This window comes from Schistosoma haematobium, chromosome 1 (genome assembly GCF_000699445.3).
Source record: "Schistosoma haematobium chromosome 1, whole genome shotgun sequence".
NCBI classification, from domain to species: domain Eukaryota; kingdom Metazoa; phylum Platyhelminthes; class Trematoda; order Strigeidida; family Schistosomatidae; genus Schistosoma; species Schistosoma haematobium.
In genome coordinates, this window is record NC_067196.1 from 40599983 (window position 1) to 40623115 (window position 23133).

Sequence of the window (23133 nt, forward strand, 5' to 3'; positions counted from 1 at the left end):
ACGTTGAAGAATCAATTATTTCAGGGTAGTAAAACCATTTAAAAATATACCACTGATCCGTGTGTTTTCAACACCTGTTTCTTGGTAAATAGGACTCTTTTATCTTCAACTCTGTGTGATATCTCTCTAGAAAAACTTATACAAAATTCTGTACACAGAATTACACCTCGTTTCAATAAATTATTCTACTACATAAACTTAGTTGTTTGCAAAATATCTGGACTATTGATTCTGTTTTCTAAAAACAGTTTTCAATTAAACATTTGATTCAGTTTGTAATTAAATTTTTATTTCAACTCCATTTATATTATATTAGTCTTCGATTATTAATCTCACAACTTCAATTGACATATAAACCTATTCAAGTTAATATTGGATACTATACATCCCAACATTAATAAATTTAAGGACGAAGAATGTATATGTAAAATCTCAGAGAATGAGATTGAACCAAATTGCCAAGCGAAACGTTGGATTTACTTCAAATTCATTCTGTGATTTTACAAATACGTTCTTCCTCCTTGATGTCTCACATCAACTCAGCGATCAAATATTGTGAAACTATTCGATTGGTAACTCTACTTTGTTATACTAATAAACTTAAATTCGCATGCTATAATTGCAAATATGTATTTGATTGAAACTTGACCATTACTTTGTATCGTTGTTTTGCATTTAGAACTGTAAAACCTGATGAACATTTAGTGAAAAGAGCATTCGTTCATATATCTGTTTTGGTATGATTATTAAATTAATTTGTTTTTGTTTATTTTAGGCTTGATTTACACTTTCAATGGCTATGAAATATCTGAACAATTTAATCCTCCCAAGGAAGATGATGGAGAGTGCGATGATGATAATGATGATGTAGACATGTCAGAAAGTATATGTGCAAATGGTCAGTCGGGTACAAATAGTTCACTTGGACATTTAACAAAATTATTGGCAAATATGCACGCTATGTCATCGGAACCAGACTATAATGCACAGAATCTTCCTTCAGATCCTTTGTTCTTACGTTCATTAACGAAAATTTTAGCTTGGCCTGATACTTCAATTTGCTCTAAAGCTGCTCAATGGATATCAATTCTGGTTGAGATGGTTAGTTTTTTGGAAAACCATGAAATTTGGTGTTTTTAGTCAGAAACTTTATCATGAAATTATTTTGTATCGCTAGTCGTTTTGTTGTCGTGTAGTGGCTGCGCTTCGTTAACCAATCACCCTCGTAATCGTCATCATATAATCCTCAACGGTGTTTGAAATCAGGAGGAAAAGAGAAGCAGCGACTACAGTTTTATTAGCAGATAACTCAGACCACAAAGCAGAGAGGCGAATGAGTCAGCGAGCCGAAAGAGTATGTAGGAATAAATGTAAGCAATGTTCAAGCATACATATCTCATACAAACACAACAACAATGAAGGTACAATAATTTGTTATAGTAGGGACGACTCTGTCCGCCAAATAAGTTAACAAAAGGGCTTGACCGAATTAAATGAGAACAAACTCAATTGCACGTAAGGTGCTATAATCGTTAATTAGTAAGCGCTATCATATTCAGCTTTTATTACTTATCGAATTCTGTGGATCATTTTTACACTAGGATTACCAACTAGATATCTTGATGCTATTTGTTTGATGTTAAATGTTTAGTCTAGTTGACTGCACTGCAAAGTTGGTTTATTGAATTTGATCGGTTTTCAAAAATTCGATAACGTGATAGTGCAGTAATATCACCATATACTCACCAGCAGAAAACGTAAGGTGGCAGCTTCCAACGAATAATGATAGAGTTAAAATCTGTTACTATACAGTTGATGCCAATCATTTGCTTACGATATAACTCGATAAGGAGATTCATTTTCTTCTGGTTAAGTTAGACAACAAATGTTCAACGTATTTAATCTTCTCTGGTATTATAGTGGTGCAGAAATTTACAGGTTTTTATGAATTGCATTGTAACACCAATATTTTTCTATCATTTTAAACTCTGCTCCGCGTGCTCCATTTTTAGGAACCAAATAATGTCACCTGTCCTCATATCTAATATGTAGCTCAATGGTGATTTCGTTAATTCATATCTGTCTGTTGATTTACACTGAATAGGTTGATGTAAGTGATATTTTGATTAGTGAGTAGTCAATTTTTCCATGAAGCCTTACCAACCCCTTGCATTTGATCTTCCCTCATTGCATTAGTACGTTTTGTAATTAAATAAAGTTTGGCTAGTTTTCTTATTGTATCAGTTTCACCATAATTATATATAAAACCGATAATTAAAATCTACTTTCATCTGTGTTTTTTGACAATTCATTTTGAAAGCTGACCAATACCGTCACCCAGACTAATTGTGGTCCAAAAATCGCTACCACACATTTATCTCCTAATATTGCAGAATTTATTTTATTCGGAATCTTATGTGGTCTACATGTAAATGGTAAAAATGCTGAAAATGCTTTAAACTGTTTATTATATGCTGGAATTAAAACTTATCTATCTGTGGATATTATTGTGGCCAGACAAAATTTACGATCTGTTATAATTCGCGTTTTAATGGATACATTAAATGGTGATAAAACTAAAGAAGGCCAAATACAACAACAAATTCAAGTCAGTATTTTTTTCTCTGTGAAAATGTATTTGTTTTACTATTGTTATTAATAATTCCTATGATTTATTTATTCTATTCATGACTATATAACTGAATGTTGAAATATCCCATTACTAGTATTTGGTACACATTTCTTCATATGTGTATTTATTCTTCATTTATACCGTTCTTGTATTTGATTCGTAAAACTGTCATCTCTTTTCCTTCTGCAAAATCATCATAATGTAGATCTTAATCATCATCAACATATTCTGTATATAATTTCGGGAGTTCGATTGATTCTGTTGCATTTCTAGAATTTTTACTGTTTTTTCAGTTAGTTGCTCCATTTATGTATGAATGGAAAAAAGCGTTCAACTATCATAAAGTGTCTAATCATAGTATGTATTTTTTGAAGTGACCTACCATACATTAACATTCCTATTTTAGATTTCTATGTAGATTCCAGGTAATGTCCACCTTGTAGACTGTCTGTTTTCAGTATCCTTTTAGAAACTTACATGAAAAATTCTCGTATCGTAAATTGCATAAATTGTGAAGAATTTTAACCCCTGATAGCCTTGAATTAAAAATGTAATAGGTTAACGAAACATATTTAAAAAAACATCGAAAAAAAACCTCTATAACAATGAAAACTACTTTTTCCGCAATGTACATGCAGTTGTATGTGTAGTCTAGCATGCTTTTATAATAATTCCACGTTTATATCATATATTGAGAAGATGGATAGTTACGTATTTAAAAGAACATTTAATTGAGTTGCATATTATTACAGTAATCAGTTTTTGTTTAGAATTTTCACATGTTGAAAAACTCCCCGTTACAAACTTTTTACAAATTTTAGATTTTTGAGGAAAAAATGTTTGGTAACCGAGACAAACCGGCAACAATGCGGGCGAGGCGTGATGCTTTCAAAAAAATCGTCGACCCTATTATTGGAGTAAGTTGTTTTCTGACTCCATCATTTGATTTTTTTTATGACCATTTCAAAACTTTTTCTATTTCGAAGTGTAAATAGAAAGCCATTCATAATTCTTCTGTAACAAACTTCACTTCAGCCGTCATAATGTCTCATTTTCCGTATTGCGTGAATGGTCTGGAGTATATTAAGTTAAGACTTCTTGAACTGAACAACACAAGTGTACTTCCATTTTACAGAAATAAGCATACAGAATCCTCTAGATTCCCCCTCACGTGCCCTGGTGCACCCGACGGTGAGGTGAGTCCGCTCTCTCTTTCGAAATGCTCTCACATGACCACGCGTATACAGCTACTGCCAGAGAAGTCCTACTCACTACCTTTTCGCGACGTGAGTGTTGTTTACGAAGTTGAGAGGACGAAAAGTGAATGTTTGGCGCTTTAACTGCGTTGGTGGGCACAGAGGGTCCACCTAGAGGAGTTGGGAAACCCTGATCCCAAAACAATGATGCACATGGGCTCAAGAATCATATGGTAGCAAATGGCGTATGGACCAATATTTGGTCACTGGCTACTATGGGATTGCATCTCCTTACGTTACTCCATCGCCTTATGGATCAGACCTTTGGGTCGAAGGGATACGGGTGTGGTTCCCTAAGAAAACCACCTGATTCCGTCTGGGCACCCGGGCTGTATCACAGCCCACATACAAATCAAATGTAATGACAATTAATTCTGAAAATACTATTCTCGCTTCAATTAAAATTCGGACAATTCACATTCACTATTTTTTTATATACTACGTCACTTATCTACTCTCTTCTATTCTAACTTCGTGTATCCTTATTTTTCAACTTACATAACAGCTCAACCATAGTGGAAACTATGTTCTATCTAAACGATTTCGAGTCATAGACTAGTTGGGAATTGCATGCTACCACCGAATGCGAATACTGAAACCACGTATGCCATTCAGACTGGCTGCCTTCAACCTTCACATACTAATGCAGGTTGGACAACAGATAGGGCTGGCTATGTCTTTAGAAAGTCTTAATATCGATGTTTGCTGTCTATCCGAGACCCGTATTCAAGACTCTGATGAAGTACTACAAATTCGCTCTCAATCTGTCTCTTCAAAAAGCTCGTTTCACGTGCGTTTATCTGGGGACCCTGTGGCATCTTCATCTGGTTTTGTAGGCATTGGTGTCGAACTAAGCCCTAGAGCTGAGGCAGCACTGATCAACTGGATTACCATTAACAGTCAGTTATGTGCTGTTAAATTAGTAGGTTCCATCAAATTGAGAAAAAATCGGTGTGGGAAACGATGTCTTTTCGTCATCTCCGCCTATGCTCCGACAGATTGCAGCTCAGACGCGATCAAGGTTGAGTTTTACCGCTAGTTAACTGTTCTTCTACAGAAAGCGCGTTTGACTTGAGTGCTCAGGTCGGGCGTCTAGACACAGAAGAAAGTGGTTTAGGTGGCCAATGGGAACTTTTTGGTCGCAGGTCAGACAACGGGGACCATCTACTGCGACTGTGCGCAGACTACAACCTGTTTTTGGCTAGCACTGACTACCGCCACATCGTCGGTGTGCTACCCAGTGTCCTTCATTTCTCATGTCTGGACCCAGATTGATCACATCGCGATCAGCTACCGCTGGCGTGGTTGTGTAAAAAAACTGCCGCTCCTTTTGGAGCACCTATCTGGACTCTGACCATGCCCTGGTCTGCGCCAATCTTACCTTACTTTTCAGTGGCCAACGAGGTGATCGTCACCAAAGGATTGATGTCAGCAGGTTGGTTGCAACTTCTGTTGCAAGTAAGTATTGAAACGAGCTAGCTTCTAGGCTAGCTCTCATTCCACCGAAAAGTATAGATGAGCATTGGTTGCAACTACATGACGCCATGAAAATGGCGAGTAAAGCCGCTTACAGCTTTGCGAAACGTCCCGCTTACAAGTGGGCTCCTTACAACTCATCGAAGCCCGTCGGTTCACTCCGGGTGGCCGTGAGTTTGACCACAAACGAAGGCTGTTACGTAATGAAATCGGGCAAAGTTTGCGTAAGGACCGAGAAGCCTGGTGGTCGGAGCGTGCTAATGAACTGGAAGCAGCAGCTGCATCTGGTAATTACCGGAAGCTCTTTCAACTCATCCAAGACACTGGCAGCAAGAAGTCTGGTGTGAGTGAAACAATCTGCGAGGATGGTGGGATGCAAATCACTAACATCCATCGACGTCTTGGAAGATGAGCAGAATTCTTCGAAGGGCAGTTCAACTGGCCTGCTGCTCCGGCAACATCAATCAGACTTTCCTGCCCTCCATGGCCGGTGACGACTGATCCACCAAATGAGGCGGAAGTCCACAAAGAACTCCAACTCTTGAAGCCATACAAATCACCTGATTCAGATGACTTACTTCTGGCCCTTTTAAAGATGTTGGTGACTTTCTGGTTAAGGAACTAACCGAGTTGTTTAGAAACATCTGGCAATTATAGGGTGTTCCTACATCATGGAATGAATCGATTGTTGTCCCTATCTTTGAAAAGGTTTCACATCTTTTCGGTTAGAATTATCGGGGATAAGTCTACTTTCGATTACCTCCAATCTTTTGGCCTCCGTCATTTTTCGTAGATTGTTCAAAACACAAGAAAGACGGACTCGTGAAAAGTTGGTTGGTTTTCGTTCTGGCTGAGGATATATTGATCATATCTTCATCCTCCGCCAAATGTTAGACCACCTTCCTACTTATCACAAGCCAACAATCGTAGTGTTTCTTGAAATTAGGACCGTTTTCGATTTGTTGGACGGGAATGTCCTCTGGGATTGTCTATTGATGAAGGATGTGCCTGAGAAGTCTATTAACATTTTAATAGCCCTATATGCAAACACCTCTGGTAGAGTGAAGGCATACAACCACTTTTCTCAATTGTTCCTTTCAAGCAGTGGTATTAGACAGGGTTGCTCAACCTCACCATTCGTCCTCAACTTTGCCATCGATGACGTGTGTGGATCTGTTGCCTGGAGAAAAATGTCTCAATCTTGAGTATGAGGATGATATCTTACTGTGCTATGATACCCAAGCCATGCAATCCGCACTTAATCAGTTGACAATCATTGTTCGTAGGTATGATATTTGCCTTGCACGTTCTAAGTGCAGAGTACTTTTACAAGACTGGCAGGAATCTGATTCTGGTATCAAAAGAATTCTGTAATATTCATTCACCATTTTTCCCTTTTAGTATGTAGTTTAGGTTTTAATTGAAATTTCTACTCTATTTCAGTGTATATGGAAACAGGAATAGTTGTTCTTTTAAAATTAGGTAACACTGATCCATGTTATATGCTGTATTGAACACATTGTTTTCGTTTTAGGTTCCTCTCAGCCAACGTTTTCGTAATGAATTTCAAATACACAGTATACCTCCTCTACACCGACCCAAGTGGATTCGTATACGTGAGAAAAGGGATACATCTCATATTGAAAACGATTTCGGTCTTACAAATTTATTTACTAATGCAACTAACTAAATAAGAGAAATTATGATTGTGTACATTTCTTATTAATGAAGTTTTTGTTTCCATTTCTTTTACACCTCTGACATCAATAATTGCTTTTGTTATAACTGAAATTTTATACCAAAGTTGACAAAACAGTCAGTAGTTGATATCGTTTAAGTTCAGCATAATAAATCCTGGCTTAAGTGTCAATCATAATCACCACTGTAACTCCGCCCTTCTAGGTTTAATGCCTTGCTAACAATTTGAACTCTGCCTTGAGAGTTGAAGGATCTTCATTTAGAAGAATTATAACGCCTCATGTTAAATGCCGAGATTATTCGGAAGTCACGAGACCGATGCCCCTTCTAACAACCAGAGGAACAATTAATATAGGTACATGGAATGTCCGGACAACGTGGGAGACAGTGAGGACTAATCAAATAGTTACGGAATTGAGGAGATACAACTTGGAGGTGCTCGGAATAAGTAAAACCCACTGGACCCAAGCTGGGCAGAAAAGATAAGGTTCAGTAGAAACGCTGTTTTACTCTAGTCATGAAGAATAAAATGCTTCGCACACACAAAATGTGAAGGCACGGATTGGCAAAGCAAGGGTAGTATTCCTACCATTGAAGAACGTATGGAACTCAAAACAACTGTCAGCCAACATCAAAGTTAGAATCTCTTATGCGAACATCAAGATAGTTCTATCGTACGGAACTGGAACTTGGAGAACTACTGGAAGCATCATCAGGAAGATACAAGTATTTATAGACAATTGTCTACGCAAGATACTGAATGTCCGCTGACTAGATACCATCAATTACAGCCTACTGTATGAGAGAACAAACCAACTTCCAACTGAAGAGAAAATTAGGAAAAAGCGCTGAAAGTGGATAGGACATACATTATGGAAATCACCAAACTGCATCACGAGGCAAGCGCTAACTTTCGATTCTGAAGGGAAACAGAAAATCGGAAGACCAAAGAACACGTTGCGCCGGGAAATAGAAACAGACATCGAAAGGATGAATAGCAACTGGAAAGGAGGGTTCAAGGGTTGGATGGAGAATGTTGGTGGGTGGCTTATGCTCTTACACAGGGTGTGACAGGCGTCCGTATGAAAAGTGTACCTCATCCTGAGAACTGTTGCGTAAGACACTTCCTATGATGGTTAATTTTTAAATAATGTAAGTACTGCATTTATTTTTATCCTTGCAGTGGATAGACAATTCCCATTTAAACATTAAAAACACGTCGTTTAGCGACCGGATCTCTTTCCAACGAATTTATTATCAAGCTGTACAATGTTGTTAAAATCTTAAGAACAAAGGGATAATAACCCCAGACTTATATGATCACATTCATCCAACGGGTTCGACCACCCCGCTTACCGGAAGTACATAGACCTGTTTTGGATATGTCGAGTTCACCATGTTAATGAATCGGACAATGATTGATGAAAAAAATTGGAACTAGTTAGAAGGCAAGTATCTAAATATTCTACTCAAGATACTTTTTAATTTACTGATCGTGTTAAGGACGTTAATACTTTGGAAAACACGTGTTCTTGTGTGGCGTTAATTCTTTGTTCACTAGTGTACCTTTAACTGAAACGATATGCCATATATGTGGTTTTAACAACATAGATCTAAGTCTGCCAACTGACCACTTCGATTCGTTGGACAGAACTGTTCTCTGGGATTGTCTATTGAAGAAGGGTGTGCCTGAGAAGTTTATTAACATCCTAAAAGCCCTATATACAAACACCTCAGGCAGAGTGAGGGCATACAACCACCTTTCTCCATTGTTCCATTCGAGCAGTGGGGTTACACAGGGTTGCCCAATCTCGCCATTTCTCTTCAACTTTGCCATCGATGACATTCTGGAAACAGCTCTGATGAATGTAAGTAATGGTGGTGTAGATCTGTTGCCTGGAGGAAAGACTTCTCGACTTTGAGTATGCGGACGATATTGTCTTACTGTGCGATAATGCCCAAGGCATGCAATCCGCACTTAATCAGTTGGCAATCAGTGTCCGTAGGTATGGTATGTGCTTTGCACCTTCGAAGTGCAAGGTACTTCTACAAGACTGGCAGGATTCCAATCCTGTACTCACCCTGGATGGTGAGCAGATAGACGTAGTCGAGAAGTTCGTGTATCTGAGTAGCTGCATAAGTGCTGGTGGGGGTGTGAGTGATGAGATCAATGCACGTATAGTGAAAGCCAGAGCGGCTTATGCCAATCTGGGCCACCTTTGGCGCCTTTGTGATGTTAGTCTGGCTGTAAAAGGTCGGATCTACAACGCGTCGGTGAGAGCAGTTTTGCTCTATGCTTGTGAAACCTGGTCTCTCCGAGTTGAGGATGTTAGACGACTCTCTGTGTTTGATCATCGCTGTCTCCGAAGGATTGCTGGCATCCAGTGGCAACACCATGTCAGTAATGCAGAGGTTCGGCATCGTGTGTCCGGGCACAGAGATGATAATGCAATTGGTGTCACCATCTTCAAACACCGACTTCGTTGGCTTGGACATGTTCTCCGAATGTCGTCCCAGAGAATTCCACGTCGTGCATTATTTGCCGACTCTGGGACTGGTTGGAAGAAGCGGAGAGGTGGTCAGTGCATGACATGGTGTCGTGGCATGAAAGAAAGCTGCAAAGGACTGGCTTCTGTTGGTCCTTCACGACTCCCTGGTTGGGGTCCGAGAGATGGTGCAACACAGTGGCTAGGGACGTTATCAGATATGGCTCAGAATAGAAGCCAGTGGCGATCCTGCTGTAACCTTCTTTTACTTTCTTCATAAAAAGTGGTTGTATCTTCCTTAACTGAAAGATTTCTTCTGATTGTACCTTAGTTTTTTTTCTATTTATCTTCGAATTCTCACTGTTTTGTGTGGCGCATATATATTGGGGCTCTCTTGTACCAATATTCATGTGTTTAAATAAATAAATTTAATGTCCGATTCAGTTTCAACAGTGAAATATATAGACAAAGAGATGGGGTCCAATTTGAGCAGACTGTTTTATGGCAAAACTGCATAATTAAGTTCGATGATTAATAGATTCCATCTATACGTAAGATACATGGACGACACATTTGTGACGATAATATTGAGTTGGGAGATATCGTACACTCGTTTGACACATGCTAGTCTTCACGTTAGAAAGCGATGAGGAAGAGTAACAGTCCCTTAAAAAGATCCATATTTTGACTACAAACATGGAATGGCCAGCCGACCAAATTCTACAGCTGAATTCCTTTAAGCAGAAAAACATTTTTACCGAATACACCGGATATGTTATACAGAATGCATTGAGGAAGAACTCGCATTCCTCAGGAAGACTCCAACGGAAAATCACTATCCAGACCGCTTCATAGATAAGAATATGAAGAGTAGTTTTGACGGAATCCGGTTGCTTCGTTTATAAAAAACCATATAAATTTGGAATTTAGAGGTGATCGAACATCTGATGTAATCAAAAATCGGTTAACGACAGTGACAAAAAGAACATTATGCGGCAAAAGAGAATAACGTTCACAAGTAGTAGCTTGTTTTCTGTATCCATAAACGATAAGCTTTCCCGTCTGGTTGCCTCCATGTGCAACATCTACCAGTTTACCTGCTCTTGTGGAGTAAGGTACATTGGCTGTAGCCAGAGCTCGCTTACAACTCTGACATGGGAACATTTCCCAGTGTGGTTCTACAGAGTTGAGAGGAAAGCAGTTACAAGTTTCATATTTGAACATATAATCGACTATAATCATTCTACTGATTCATAGTTTGATTTTAAGGTTGCATATACGATTCGTCTAAATCTATCTAGATTTCGAATCCAACTCCAAAAAATAGCCGAAGCTCTTACTATCCATGACCTCAAGCCAGAACTATACGTACAAAAAAAGTACATCCTATCGTTATTATTATTTTTTATTATCGCATTTCTCCCTTTACTTATGCATCACATTCTCATTATTTTAATAATAATTGCTCATATCACTTTATCTATTTCCCACCTCTATTACCTTTAATTGCCTACAATTACTGTAACAAAAACATTCTAATCATCTTACTACATTCATGTAATAATTCGTTACCAACTCATTAAGTCTAATGTTATTATTCGTATCACGTAATCTAGTATTATAATCTTTCTACTACATCATCTTTTTTATTCCTTGTTCACATTTCCTCACGGAACTAGTAATTTTCATATTTATATACGATTGTACCGCTTGATAATAAATTCGTTGGAAAGAAATCCCGTCGCTGAACTTCGTGTTTTTTTATCCTATTGGTGGACAAGTAGTAATCGACAATCTATCACTGAAACATTATCATCAGGACGAACAAATAACTACTGTATATTTTGATCCTTGTTAATTGCTAGTAAAGCATTACTCCGATAATTTACAAGCAAACGATTGTATGTATACGCAAATGAAATAATAACAGTCAGCCATTTATACGGAAATCCCATTACTTTCAGATTGAATTAACTCATTACATGGATGGCATCTAGCATACTTCTTTTTGGTTTATTGATGGTAAACCCGCGTATGTAAAAATCAGATATGCATCACAATCTGTCCCTAGATTTTCTCAGACACCAGGCTTGATGAAAGCTCCAAGAAAAGTTGTTGTCATATGACCCTTCAAATGTCACGTGATCAAAGTAGTCAGAATACCGGCCTCCATGACTTTGTTTCTGTGCTAAACTAATAATGCGCTGACTGGCACGAGCGGCCTTCAGTCAACTCTGAATGGTAGCTAATCGCCTTATCCAGCTCTTTCAGTCCAGAACACAATTCAGTCTCCGCTGTATGAATCAAATACTTCAAACATACGGGGTTTACATACAAGCAGACCAGAACGCATCATATCACAAAATGAAAAATAATAATAATAATACAAGGTCAAGCCGAAAGTGGCTGTGAATATAGGAGACTGCAACTAATAGATTGGGAATAAATTAAGAATGGTATGTCGTATGGTCAAATGATAAAGGAAATATGAATGTACATACATAATCTAGTTAATTAATAATTATCTAATAAAAATATATGATAGTCCATAAATAATTCTTGGCAGTTGTTACTATTCCTTTGTTCTCCGTTCGGATATAACAAAAGTAGAGTTGTCAACTGCGGTGAATAACTAATACACCTACTGTATATTTAAATATTTTATGTTGTGTTTAAACCTATCATGATAATACAACACAATCTCATACTGCATACCTCGAATTTGAGTTTTTGATTGTTTTGTTAAACTTCTATTTCGTTATTTCAAATTCATACCAACGCACCCAACTAAATGACTCAATATGGTCACTCTGCGGTAATACGGACCTGGCCGTCTTGCATTTAGAGTGAAAGAAATACATCCCGGAAATGCATTTCTGCATGCTCAAAATGTTTTTAGAACTGCATCATATCAAAGTTAATGCCATCTGGATATTTAAAATCGATAAGCGAGTCTCTGGGATGATTATTCTCTGAAAAGTTAGGCAAAGCGAGTAATCCTTACGGAGATATCTATGGCGAGTAGTGTGCATCTATGAGCACCACCTAAGTAAATTTGGAGAAACTGGACATTCAAACGTTTCTCCAGGCCTTGGAAGAATTCTATAACCTGAAATTTACGAATAATCATTTTCTCCCAACTCATTGAAATCATGAACCGATCAATGTTAGACCACCTTTGAAAACATGGAAACGCTGGACGGCTGTTTCATCTCAGCATGGAACTCCACAGCGGTTCAAATCCACAATCCCGTACACAGGATTCAAACCCAGGACCTTCGGCGTCGCGCGCGAACGCTTAACCTCTCGTCTACTGAGCCGGCATCCAAAGGTGTCTAATTCCAGTCAAAAGGTTTATTCTCTTTAAAATGCCTATTTCCCTCTAGCGATATCCATTACCCACTTGTATTTCTTCTACTACGTCTACTTCTCCCCACATATTTGGCCGCTATTGAACAATATGAGCTCAAACTTAAAAACCCGACCCTAAAGAGTTAAATACAGACGGGCTATCAACGAGTAGTTTCAAATGTGTGAACTCTACTTTTCAAGCAGTATTACTTGAGCAGGAAATTCGTTGGGCAAGGTGATATACGCTGTTTATATGGCAAATATTTGTTAACGCTTTCATTCCGTTGTGAGGGAGGAGCGTCGTGGGGGATGTCGGCTATTTGTCGAAAACGATTTGCTGGCATCATACCCCAGCACAGGTGGTAGCACAAATTCCTTCTCAAACTCTACATTTCCTGTCTCATCTTCAGTCATCCCTGTGTCGTAGAATTACAAGGAACAAGATAATTGTTGGGTCGTCACGACAGCCAAGCCTAATTGCCTTGTCAAGGTACCAGCTATGGTCTGGCCTGTAAGCTGATGCCCCGAATAAGCTTAGTACCTGCCTACTAAGGACATGAAGACAAAATAATGATGGTTAATTATACAATCAATTATCAACATAATTATGTGAATTTTTTACAATCAAGATAAGGATTGAAAAGAAAAATAACCCCTGTGATAATTACATAATTAGAAAAATAGCTCATAAAAATCAGAAAATCTGTTTAAATATTTTCATAGCATGAATATAAACTGTTTTGGAATAATTACTTAGGTGGTTTTAATCAAACAAAATTGTTTTCATGTGCCGATCCACTTAAATGAGTAATGCGAAACGATGGGCATTTTGTTAAATATTTCAAAAGTTGAGTGTTAAGATGGAGATTCAACAACAGTAAAGAGAGATTATATAAAAGATGAAAATGGTATGATTAGCCCATTCACAGACACAAAGTTTTCGTTCAGTGATATTAGTAAAATAGGGAAGTATGTGTACTTTGTTTACTATCACAACTCTTTAGAGATGTACAATTCACTAGATGGCATTAAAGTATATCTGTACAACAACTGAAGTATTATGATGACTATGTTCTAAATTAAAAATAAGCAATTTAATATACAGTCATATTGGGATCTTGAGTCAAAAAGTTATCTCAAGAGATTCAAGAAAGTGTCTAGCCACAACGAGCTATTGCCGAATGTGGTTGTTCTAATTTTTCCAAATATTCAAAGTGCTTGCGTGCATTGCGAATATTCAGCAAAGTTGCAGAAGAGGCTGAGAAAAAACGAGAAAAACATCAATTTAAAACAAATTGCGCAATATCCAACATTCGTAAAAGGAAAATGGTGTAAATCATTTAGTAAGTCACTTGGAACCTAGTGAACAATACGAAACATATCTCTGATCACTCATAACAGTATTTATAATGAAATTAGGAACGCTTGTAGAAATAAAAAACGACACAAGTTTTTCGCAATACCAACTGACAAAAGTGGTTACTGGATTTTATACACTCTAAAAGTACATCTGCATTTAGATACTTGAGTTTAATAAAGATAGCAATAATCAATATAATTCTGAGAAGTAAAGGACTGGCATCATTCCACAAAGATCCTAACCTTAGTATCCAGATTAATAACTATCTATATCTATACGAGACATCGCTGCTAAAATTCTGTTAGCCGGTGGATGTCGAACGAGTGGTCATCATCCCTGAGAGAAAGGCGAATAAATTTCAAAACTCGTTTTTACTACTTATTTTCCATCCAATTTTTCTGATGGCTGATTAGATAAACATTATTCACAGAATTGTGGTTTGTGAAAGTCAACTCTCTAAAGAGAAGAGTGAGATGTTTCACTTTTACAAATAATAAACTGGTTTATATGGTAAATGTTTTAGGTGTGAAACTTAGAAATAATGTCGCATACGATCCCAATTTTAACTAGCAACAATACGTGCTTACTTACACCTGTCACACCCTGTGTAAGAGCATAAGCCACCCACCAGCATTCTCCATCCAACCCTTGAACCCTCCTTTCCAGTTGCTATTCATCCTTTCGATGTCTGTTTCTATTTCCCGGCGCAACGTGTTCTTTGGTCTTCCGATTTTCTGTTTCCCTTCAGAATCGAAAGTTAGCGCTTGCCTCGTGATGCAGTTTGGTGATTTCCATAATGTATGTCCTATCCACTTTCAGCGCTTTTTCCTAATTTTCTCTTCAGTTGGAAGTTGGTTTGTTCTCTCATACAGTAGGCTGTAATTGATGGTATCTAGTCAGCGGACATTCAGTATCTTGCGTAGACAATTGTCTATAAATACTTGTATCTTCCTGATGATGCTTCCAGTAGTTCTCCAAGTTCCAGTTCCGTACGATAGAACTATCTTGACGTTCGCATAAGAGATTCTAACTTTGATGTTGGCTGACAGTTGTTTTGAGTTCCATACGTTCTTCAATGGTAGGAATACTACCCTTGCTTTGCCAATCCGTGCCTTCACAACTGTATCACATCCTCTTTGCTCATCGATGATGCTGTCCAGGCACGTTCACGTTTCCACATCTACTAGAGCTTCTCCATCAAGTGTGATCAGGTTGGTGCTCCAAGTGTTGTGTTTCAGAACCTTGCTTCATCAGTATCGATTACCTCAAGTGGTGTTCGTCAGGGCTGCCCACTCTCTCCATTCTTGTCCAACTTTGTCGTCGACGTACTTTTAGAGATAACACTTTCCTCGTCTAAATTTCCAGGGGTTGAACTTCTACCGAGATTCACTTTCTGACCTAGAATATGCCAACGACATAGTTCTATTTGGTGAAGACGCTGACAAAATGCAGTCTTCTGACCACTCTAAGCAACAATACAAGCATGTTCGGGATGCGATTCTCCCCCTACAAATGCAAAATGTTGCTTCAGGATTGGGTTGCATCGACACCCGAACTAATGATAGGGAGTGAAGTAGTTGAGCGTGTCGACCGCTTGACATATCTTGGAAGTCTCATCAGCCCTTGTGGTCTGGTGTGTGACGAAATCTCAGCACGGATACAGAGGGCTCGACTAGCTTTTGCCAACTTGCGTCATTTATGGCGTAGGCGAGATACCCGTCTACCAACTAAAGGACGGGTTTCCTGTGCAGCAGTTCGTTCCGTCCTTCTTTATGGCAGTGAAACATTGCGGTAAGAGTAAAGGATATTCGTAGGTTACTAGTATTCGATCATAGGTGTCTTCGAAACATAGCTCGTACATCCTGGGACCATCGAGTAAGTAATGCAGTTGTTAGGAAACGGGTACTAGGTAAGGATGGCAAATCAATTGATGAAGTGGTGTAACTTCATCAGTTGAGATGGCTGGGACATGTGCTACGTATGCCCAACCACCGACTGCCTCGACGTGCTATGTTTTACGGTGTAGGAGTAGGTTGGAAGAAAGCTAGGGGCGGTCAGACCAGAACATGGCACAAACCCATGAAGTCACTGACAAGTAGACTGAGTCATGTTGGTAGGTGAAGACTACCTGGATGGGGACCGCGAGATGATAGTGACCGATGGTTAGAGACCCTGAATGACATGGCTCAAAATCGTTTGCAATGGCGCAGGTGCATCCTCTCTGTGTTCTTCCAAATTCTAATCTTCTGAATTCTTCATGTTTTTTCTTTCCTTCCAAATTTATTTCACTGAATTATACTCCTTGAATAACATCTTCAAACCTTAATCTTTCCGAGTACGGCTTATACTCTTACTACCTTTACCACTACGGGATTTGAATCGACAACTGCATCTCTGTGCTAATGTGGTATGGCAACTCGAACTGATGTAAGTACGTACGAAGTTCTAAGTTGTTACTGACTGACTGATCTCGCTTCTTCCATTGTGTATGTTTAGGCCCAACTGATGCAGAGACTGCTGCTACCCTGACTGTCTTAATCCGCATTTGTTGTTGTCTATGGGATGGAAGAGCTAGGTCGTCTGTAAGGTTTAAATCGTCTAGCTGCACCCAAGCTATCCATTGTATCCCATGTTCCCCTTCAGATATCTAGGTCTTTGTAATCCAGTCGATCACCAGAAAAAAGGAGAAACTAAGTAGTCTTGGGGTTGGTGACTCTATGCCCAACCGTCCTCCTTTGGTCGGGCTTGAGATCGGCATGTATTAACAATCACGCAAAGCTATAATTAACCAGTATTTTGAAGTGCTAACTACAAACCACATGACTAGAGGTACAAACCCAACTGCATTCTGACTCGTGATAGGTGCATATACCAATCTGTTAAATATATTCTATCCGTTGTAACAGACTTTCATTCATTCATAGAGAATACCATTAGTAAAAATGAAAAATAAGAAGTGTTTCAAACTTAGTACACTCACCGATGGATAGATCAGAACATACCACCATGATATATGTATTAGATGTGAAAACATCAATAAACGCAGCAAAGTGTTGGTTGCGCAGTTCAATTTTCGTGAAATTTGCCCCAACTTTACTACATGACAATTTGAATTGTTTCACAATGTTGCTTATCTTCTCAAACCTAAATTTTTAAGTTATTAGGACGAATAAACACATAGATCCTACCTATGCACATCAGAATGTGGAACTCTAGAATGACAAGCAATTTCCAAAAATGTTGCTCTTTCGAATAGGATCACTTCATCAGCTTCTAGTACTTCACAAAGTTGCTTTAAACTACCCTCCAACATTTTGATATTCGGAATAAGTTCATAAACAATTTTAGACCAAGCTTTAAATAATGTTTCATCCCATATTGACGTAGCAAAGCATGAACAAGTGAATGGCTTTGTAACCGCTTCGATATTTTGCTTTCTGACTTGAAATACCTATTTTATGTATCAATCGGAGGAGGAATAAAGTTTATCTTTTAAAACATAAAAGCTAAACAGCAAAAACTGACGAGTAATTATTTAGAATAACCTAACCACTGAACGGTATTTTACAAACTTGCGGATTCAGAATATAAAATCTGTAAGTGGTTTCCACCATGGACTGGCACTAGTTGGAAACTACTAAAACTCATGGGGCTGGAATTTATCGATTGCCTGAGGATCTTCAGAAAAATTTCTTATGAGATCAAAAGTGTTGTCTGAGTTCTCGGGCGAATCGTTAATTACTTTCGAAGCAACTGCTACTTCGAAAATTCAGCAATCAGTGGGATATCTGAATGGGAGAGTTTAGTTTATGTCCTTTATCCCCTGGAATTGCATTCAACTACAGATAAAACAGTTAATATACGTGACAGAGATTGGTTGTTTTCAGAAAAGTTTGAACGATCCTTACATAAAGCTTATGGATAAGATTACTAAATTTGCTGCTCTAGACAATATAGAAGGGTTGATCTGGAACTTTCTGAACGGTAGGATAAACGAAAAGGTGAATATGACACTGTTTATCTTCAGACTACGATCCAGCGTCGTTGGAAGGGTACAACCAAACAGTCAGATTTAAATAACAACATTATGAAGACATACTTCATCCTTTTTTTCTTCACTGACGAGGTCTGTCTTATGAATGAGGCAAAAGATTTTCGCACCGGGGGAATTTTGATTTACAGCGTCCAAGCACGAACGGTAATAAGCCAAGTCTTTTGATATTTCCCTGCTTTCAATATCGAAAACATAGATCAAGACTTCGACATTTCTGAATATGGTTTCTCTTTGGTTGACGAAATAGCTTTCCATAAATCCATCTTGACTATGGAAAAACAGACGATTAACTGACAGACTTACCCTCCGCAATCCCATAAATTTAGAACCAATCCACCTAGCAGTCGTAGGTGAGTGTGTTCTACGTCCACTAATACGAAAAGTTGGTTAAACTGTATATTTACACATACTTGTAGGACCGAGCCTGCGAGTATCTCGAGCGATGAAGTTTGCAAATATGATACTTCTCATACTCGTTTTGCCTGAACCAGATTTTCCCATTAACAAAACCTATGAAGTAAGCAGCATGATAACGTGACATACCTTCTTCCTCATCCCAAGTGTAAATTGAGTAACGCACAGTGAAAATGTCCCACACTCGGTTGTCAATCCATAAGATTGGATTTTCAGTTTTATTTAAGAAAGGACAGGAAACTGTGTGACTGGTTTTAGTTCAAAAGACAATGTTGCGTCAGTTGATCTAATTTTTTGATGGAGTTTATAGATGGAGCTTTAATCACGTATTGAGTAAAGGAGTTCCGTTTTTCTTATTGTTCCCTGGGGGAATCGATAGTCAGCTTACATGTTATTCATTCTAGGTTTCATCATAAATCCTCTGTTTTGTAAGAAAATAAAAAGGGGGAGTGCCGATTGCAATTCTATCATGTTATTTCGAAACTGTGGTAAAGTCACCAGTGGTCCTTCTGCATTATAATGAAAATAGGTTGGTTTGGCCAATCTCTCGTCATATGGAAGCTGTGAGATTCCAAGAATCAACCTACCTGGTGTTTCAGAAATCTCTTCTAACAACTCAATGAACATTTAGGAAATGCTCAGGTGAAGGTCGGACGAATGCTATATACGTAGTCAGATGTGTCTTAGCATCCACGTGGCAAAAGGCTATACTTACTGATCAGTGGATTCTAAAAGCTTCGGCGTCTGTTACATGACGGTTTGCATGAGTGATCAAGCCGCGAATAGCGATGACTCCCAAGTTTACGTATCTAGACAACAAGTAGCTCAATATTCACTGTGTATGCATCCGTAAATTGGTAACCATTATGCACCTGGAGGCATTTGTCGGCAACTGCCAAATTCTAAACCGTTCGGATAATTTCTGCAAGTTGTCCCGAAGCTCCTAAACACTACCCTCACTCATCTTCATATCGTCAGGATATAACAAAACCGATGATAGGAAACTAGGAATGTTACTAACTCATAGGAGGAATCTCGAATGTATTTTATCAGGTCTCTTAGATTTACCTATAGTAAACTTACTTAACAGACCAAACTAACTGATTTCCCTAATCGACCAAGATTGCGTGTTAGGAGCTCTTTAGGAAGAGAAGATAAGGACTTCAATACGGTGTATATGTTACCAAATTTGTGTGACAATAACTGGGCTTCTTAGCGATCGTCTTCTTCAAATGAAGTGGAACTTCTGTCCCTACAAAACGCTGAAATGCCGCCTCTTTCCTCAATTCTTTCATTAATGCACGAATATAAGTGTCCTGTATATTCTGTGGACTCGTTAACAGGTTTTTATGCATACAATTTTTGACACCTAGGTAGGGTTGATGCAAAAATATTCCGTGCTTCCCGATATTGAGATTTTGTCTCATTAGAACTCAGTAACCTTGATCCTTTCCACATTCTCTCCTTTTTCAGATGAAGTTACGGATCTCCTTACCGAACTGTTGAAAGGAGTTTCTTGAATTTCTTGGTGTGATTCAAGGAACGTACAGTACAGTGACTTTTTTGTAGAAATTTCGTAATGCTGAACATCGACCACTTTAAGGTCAAGTGTTGAGACCACCTGGGAGCACCCTATTTACCTCAGAGTTTCGATTAATATAGTATAAAATATTCCTGCAAGGGCAGGTGCATGCCATTTTTACAGGCATGATCTATCAATTACAATATTTATTGTTTCACAGTATGCATGGTAAATAAATATTCTCTATAAAAGTGAATATCAGTTCATTCCTATAGATATACTGAGTAGTCTTCAAAATATTTTTCAAAGTGACATCGCGTCCACGTTACACACGAGATCCAAACTCGGCATAAGTGTGTTAGGATTTTGGTCGTGCGAAGTATTAATGCAATGCAACTTTTTAGGTTTAAAGTTGTTATAAAGTAGACTTGTAGAGCGTTTGATGTGAACTATGACTGAGGGAAAGCACGTACGTCTAGCTCGTTCCAGATGTACAAAATGTTCCATAGCTCTGCCCTCAAAGCAAGATTCTGGAGAAAAAAGAGAAACCGAGGAGCAGCAAGGCACTTGGATATAAACGATAAACATTACTTAACACATTGTGGTGGAAAAGACACAGGTATAAAAAATTATCAAATTAAATTCATCCTAGCTCTTGTAGCTAGAGTGAAATGTGATTAGAAGCTTCAGATGACAGAATGCAGTAATAAAGAACATTGAGTTGTGATATTTACCAAAGCGGAGTAAGTTTAAGTGAAGGAAGGGTTGGAATAAGGAAGGCTGTTGTGGTGGACCAAACCAATTAACAACTCTTTTTCCTTGTATCTCAAGCGGTAACTAACTAATTTATATGTTCTGCTTTCATGAGATGTGCTATCGATAACGGTAAAGCGGATAGTATTTCTAGTGAACGAAGCTAGTTCCGCTCCTTTACTCAGATGGCTTTGTTTGATTTTCCATAGAGTCCTTTCGGGTACCTAGTCTGTAAATCGAAGAGATAACTCGAGACACCAGGTAGTTCACTAGACCTAATGTCAACGCGATGTCATACTCAATGTCAGCTCCGCCCCCAGTGCTCTGGTCCTCTTTGACTCTACGAAACACAGCTGGCCAGTCACTGTGATCAATTTTCGATTTTCCAGCTTTGGCAAGAGAAACTGAGTTTACGATGTCAGATCGTTTCGTACGCTTAGTTTTCGTTTATTCGTCAGCTTTCAGTAAAATCGCAATCACAGTTTCATTACGTACATCTCGAGATCCGGAATGATTGTCAATGACTTTGGTATTATTATTATTCATGTGATGATCTATGTTGATTTTCTCAGTATAAACTGACCCAACCCTACTATTGGGTTACTGTGTGTTTCTCGGCTGCTGCCAGCTGGACGGCGGTGCACAAAAGGAACCTGGTTTCCTAAGTTCTTAGTCCTGAAAGCTGTTTTAAGGTTGGTTCTCTGCCTGCGCCTGCCAATGTTCTTTTTGTCAACGTTCACAGTAGCTTCTGATATCACACTCTTTGGGTCCGAGCAGCATTCCTAGCAAGGCCACGCACACTTAGGCTTACTAAACTGTGAACCATTAAGTCCTAAAGTAGAATAAACAGAAAGACCGCCGTAATCAATCAGAATACAGACACAGAAAAATTCCTCCTGGAAAACCAACACTATCGGTATTGCTGTAACTGAAACCAATTTACCCAATTATCTGATGCTCAGTAAACAATAAAAATATGCGTGTAAATCATAAAGAAGAAATACCAATGTCTTTCTAAATATATCTGGTATGTAGGACAACAATGACTGAGTTCCACTTTGAAAGCATTCACCTACAGGGCGGATGTCCTCCGTCCCATAGGGCGTTCGAGCCATAGACGAGATGCGTTCGCTAGTTATTACCAACCCTTGATGCTGTCGATCAAGTAGTCTGAGATCAGTCAACGTCGTTGCGCTACGGATTTTGAGCATGTCAAACTGTCCTCTAACTTCTTGTATCTGGTAGTTACCCTCTTATTACGCACGGTGTTTAGAATTTCCATGTTGTTCAGTTAAAATGATTGCATCATGTGCACTATCGCTAGAGGCTGAATAAACACGTACTCTATTTACAACAGTCGGAACGTTCTCGATCGGCTGATTCGTTTTGTTTCTGTTTTTTTAAGAGTGAAATTGGAACTAAGCAGAGGTTGTATTTCGAAAAGTAGACCAAACTTCGAAGTTCTCAACAAATTCCTGTCTCGCCTCTCATTTAGATTTCTACGGAGAGATGAATGGATAAAGGAATGTTTCTTTCTTGTTTGTCATAATTGTGGCTCTACGCCATTATATTTTGATGTCACTAATCAGTCTGATTTAGAAGACTGCTAAAAACGAAAAGTCTCTGCAAAGACGCCTATTCGATAGGACCCATCAGCAGCGTACATACGACATCGTAAACCATACACAGCACACTAGGTCTCACATGCAGACGTTTAACCCTTAAATTACTGGCCGGCATATAATCATGTGCAAGTTTAAATGCAGTCAGTATACAACACTGAGCGAACATCGACTGCCTCCAACGAATTACTTCCTTACAGCCGACAAGATCAAAGCTAAAACTAAAACTAAAACTCGGAAAATTTCCCTTCGAACTTAGTAATTAGTAAAAAGGTGATAATTACCAGTGGGTGGTTGGGAATATTACTGAATTTTATTGGGATTACGTAGAACGGATTATGATTCCAGTAACTTCTCACAGCTTTCACAGCCTAAAACTGATGATTAATCAAGATGTTTATCAATAATAATGTATTATGTACCAGTGGAATGGAATGAGACATAGGAATAATATCAAGGTCTGATAATTAAATTGGTGATTTGCGATCTAAACGTTTCCATTAAATTGC

At 38.5% G+C, this 23133-nt stretch overlaps 2 protein-coding genes across 5 annotated transcripts in view; one reads left to right on the forward strand and one right to left on the reverse strand.

Moving 5' to 3' along the window:
• The window catches only part of XPO5_1 (Exportin-5), a 36220-nt gene extending 24327 nt beyond the window's left edge, over positions 1 to 11893 (forward strand). The window contains exons 22-25 of one of the 2 annotated variants that reach the window (XM_051218209.1): positions 776 to 1101; positions 2321 to 2608; positions 3454 to 3549; positions 6899 to 11893. In XM_051218209.1, coding sequence (XP_051074051.1) covers positions 776 to 1101; positions 2321 to 2608; positions 3454 to 3549; positions 6899 to 7054 — 866 coding nt within the window. In that variant the 3' untranslated portion in view covers positions 7055 to 11893. The remainder of the gene's footprint in view (positions 1 to 775; positions 1102 to 2320; positions 2609 to 3453; positions 3550 to 6898) is intronic. The other variant, XM_051218210.1, reaches the window with a different exon arrangement.
• Positions 11894 to 12075: 182 nt separating this feature from the next.
• Positions 12076 to 22793, reverse strand: MS3_00009810 (uncharacterized protein; the record flags this gene model as incomplete). 3 transcript variants are annotated; one of them, XM_051218214.1, is made up of 7 exons in its annotated part: positions 12076 to 14157; positions 17240 to 17403; positions 17448 to 17710; positions 18359 to 18581; positions 18617 to 18683; positions 18724 to 18823; positions 18857 to 19890. In XM_051218214.1, the coding sequence occupies 7 exons, from the start codon at positions 18866 to 18868 to the stop codon at positions 14057 to 14059; spliced, it is 930 nt and encodes a 309-aa protein (XP_051074053.1). The 3 variants fall into 3 exon arrangements, with proteins under 3 accessions (XP_051074053.1, XP_051074054.1, XP_035585430.1); XM_035729775.2 differs by lacking the exon at positions 18857 to 19890 and adding an exon at positions 22707 to 22793 and having other exon boundaries at positions 14057 to 14157; XM_051218215.1 differs by having other exon boundaries at positions 13471 to 14157; positions 17448 to 18581.
• Between the last annotated feature and the right edge of the window lie 340 nt (positions 22794 to 23133).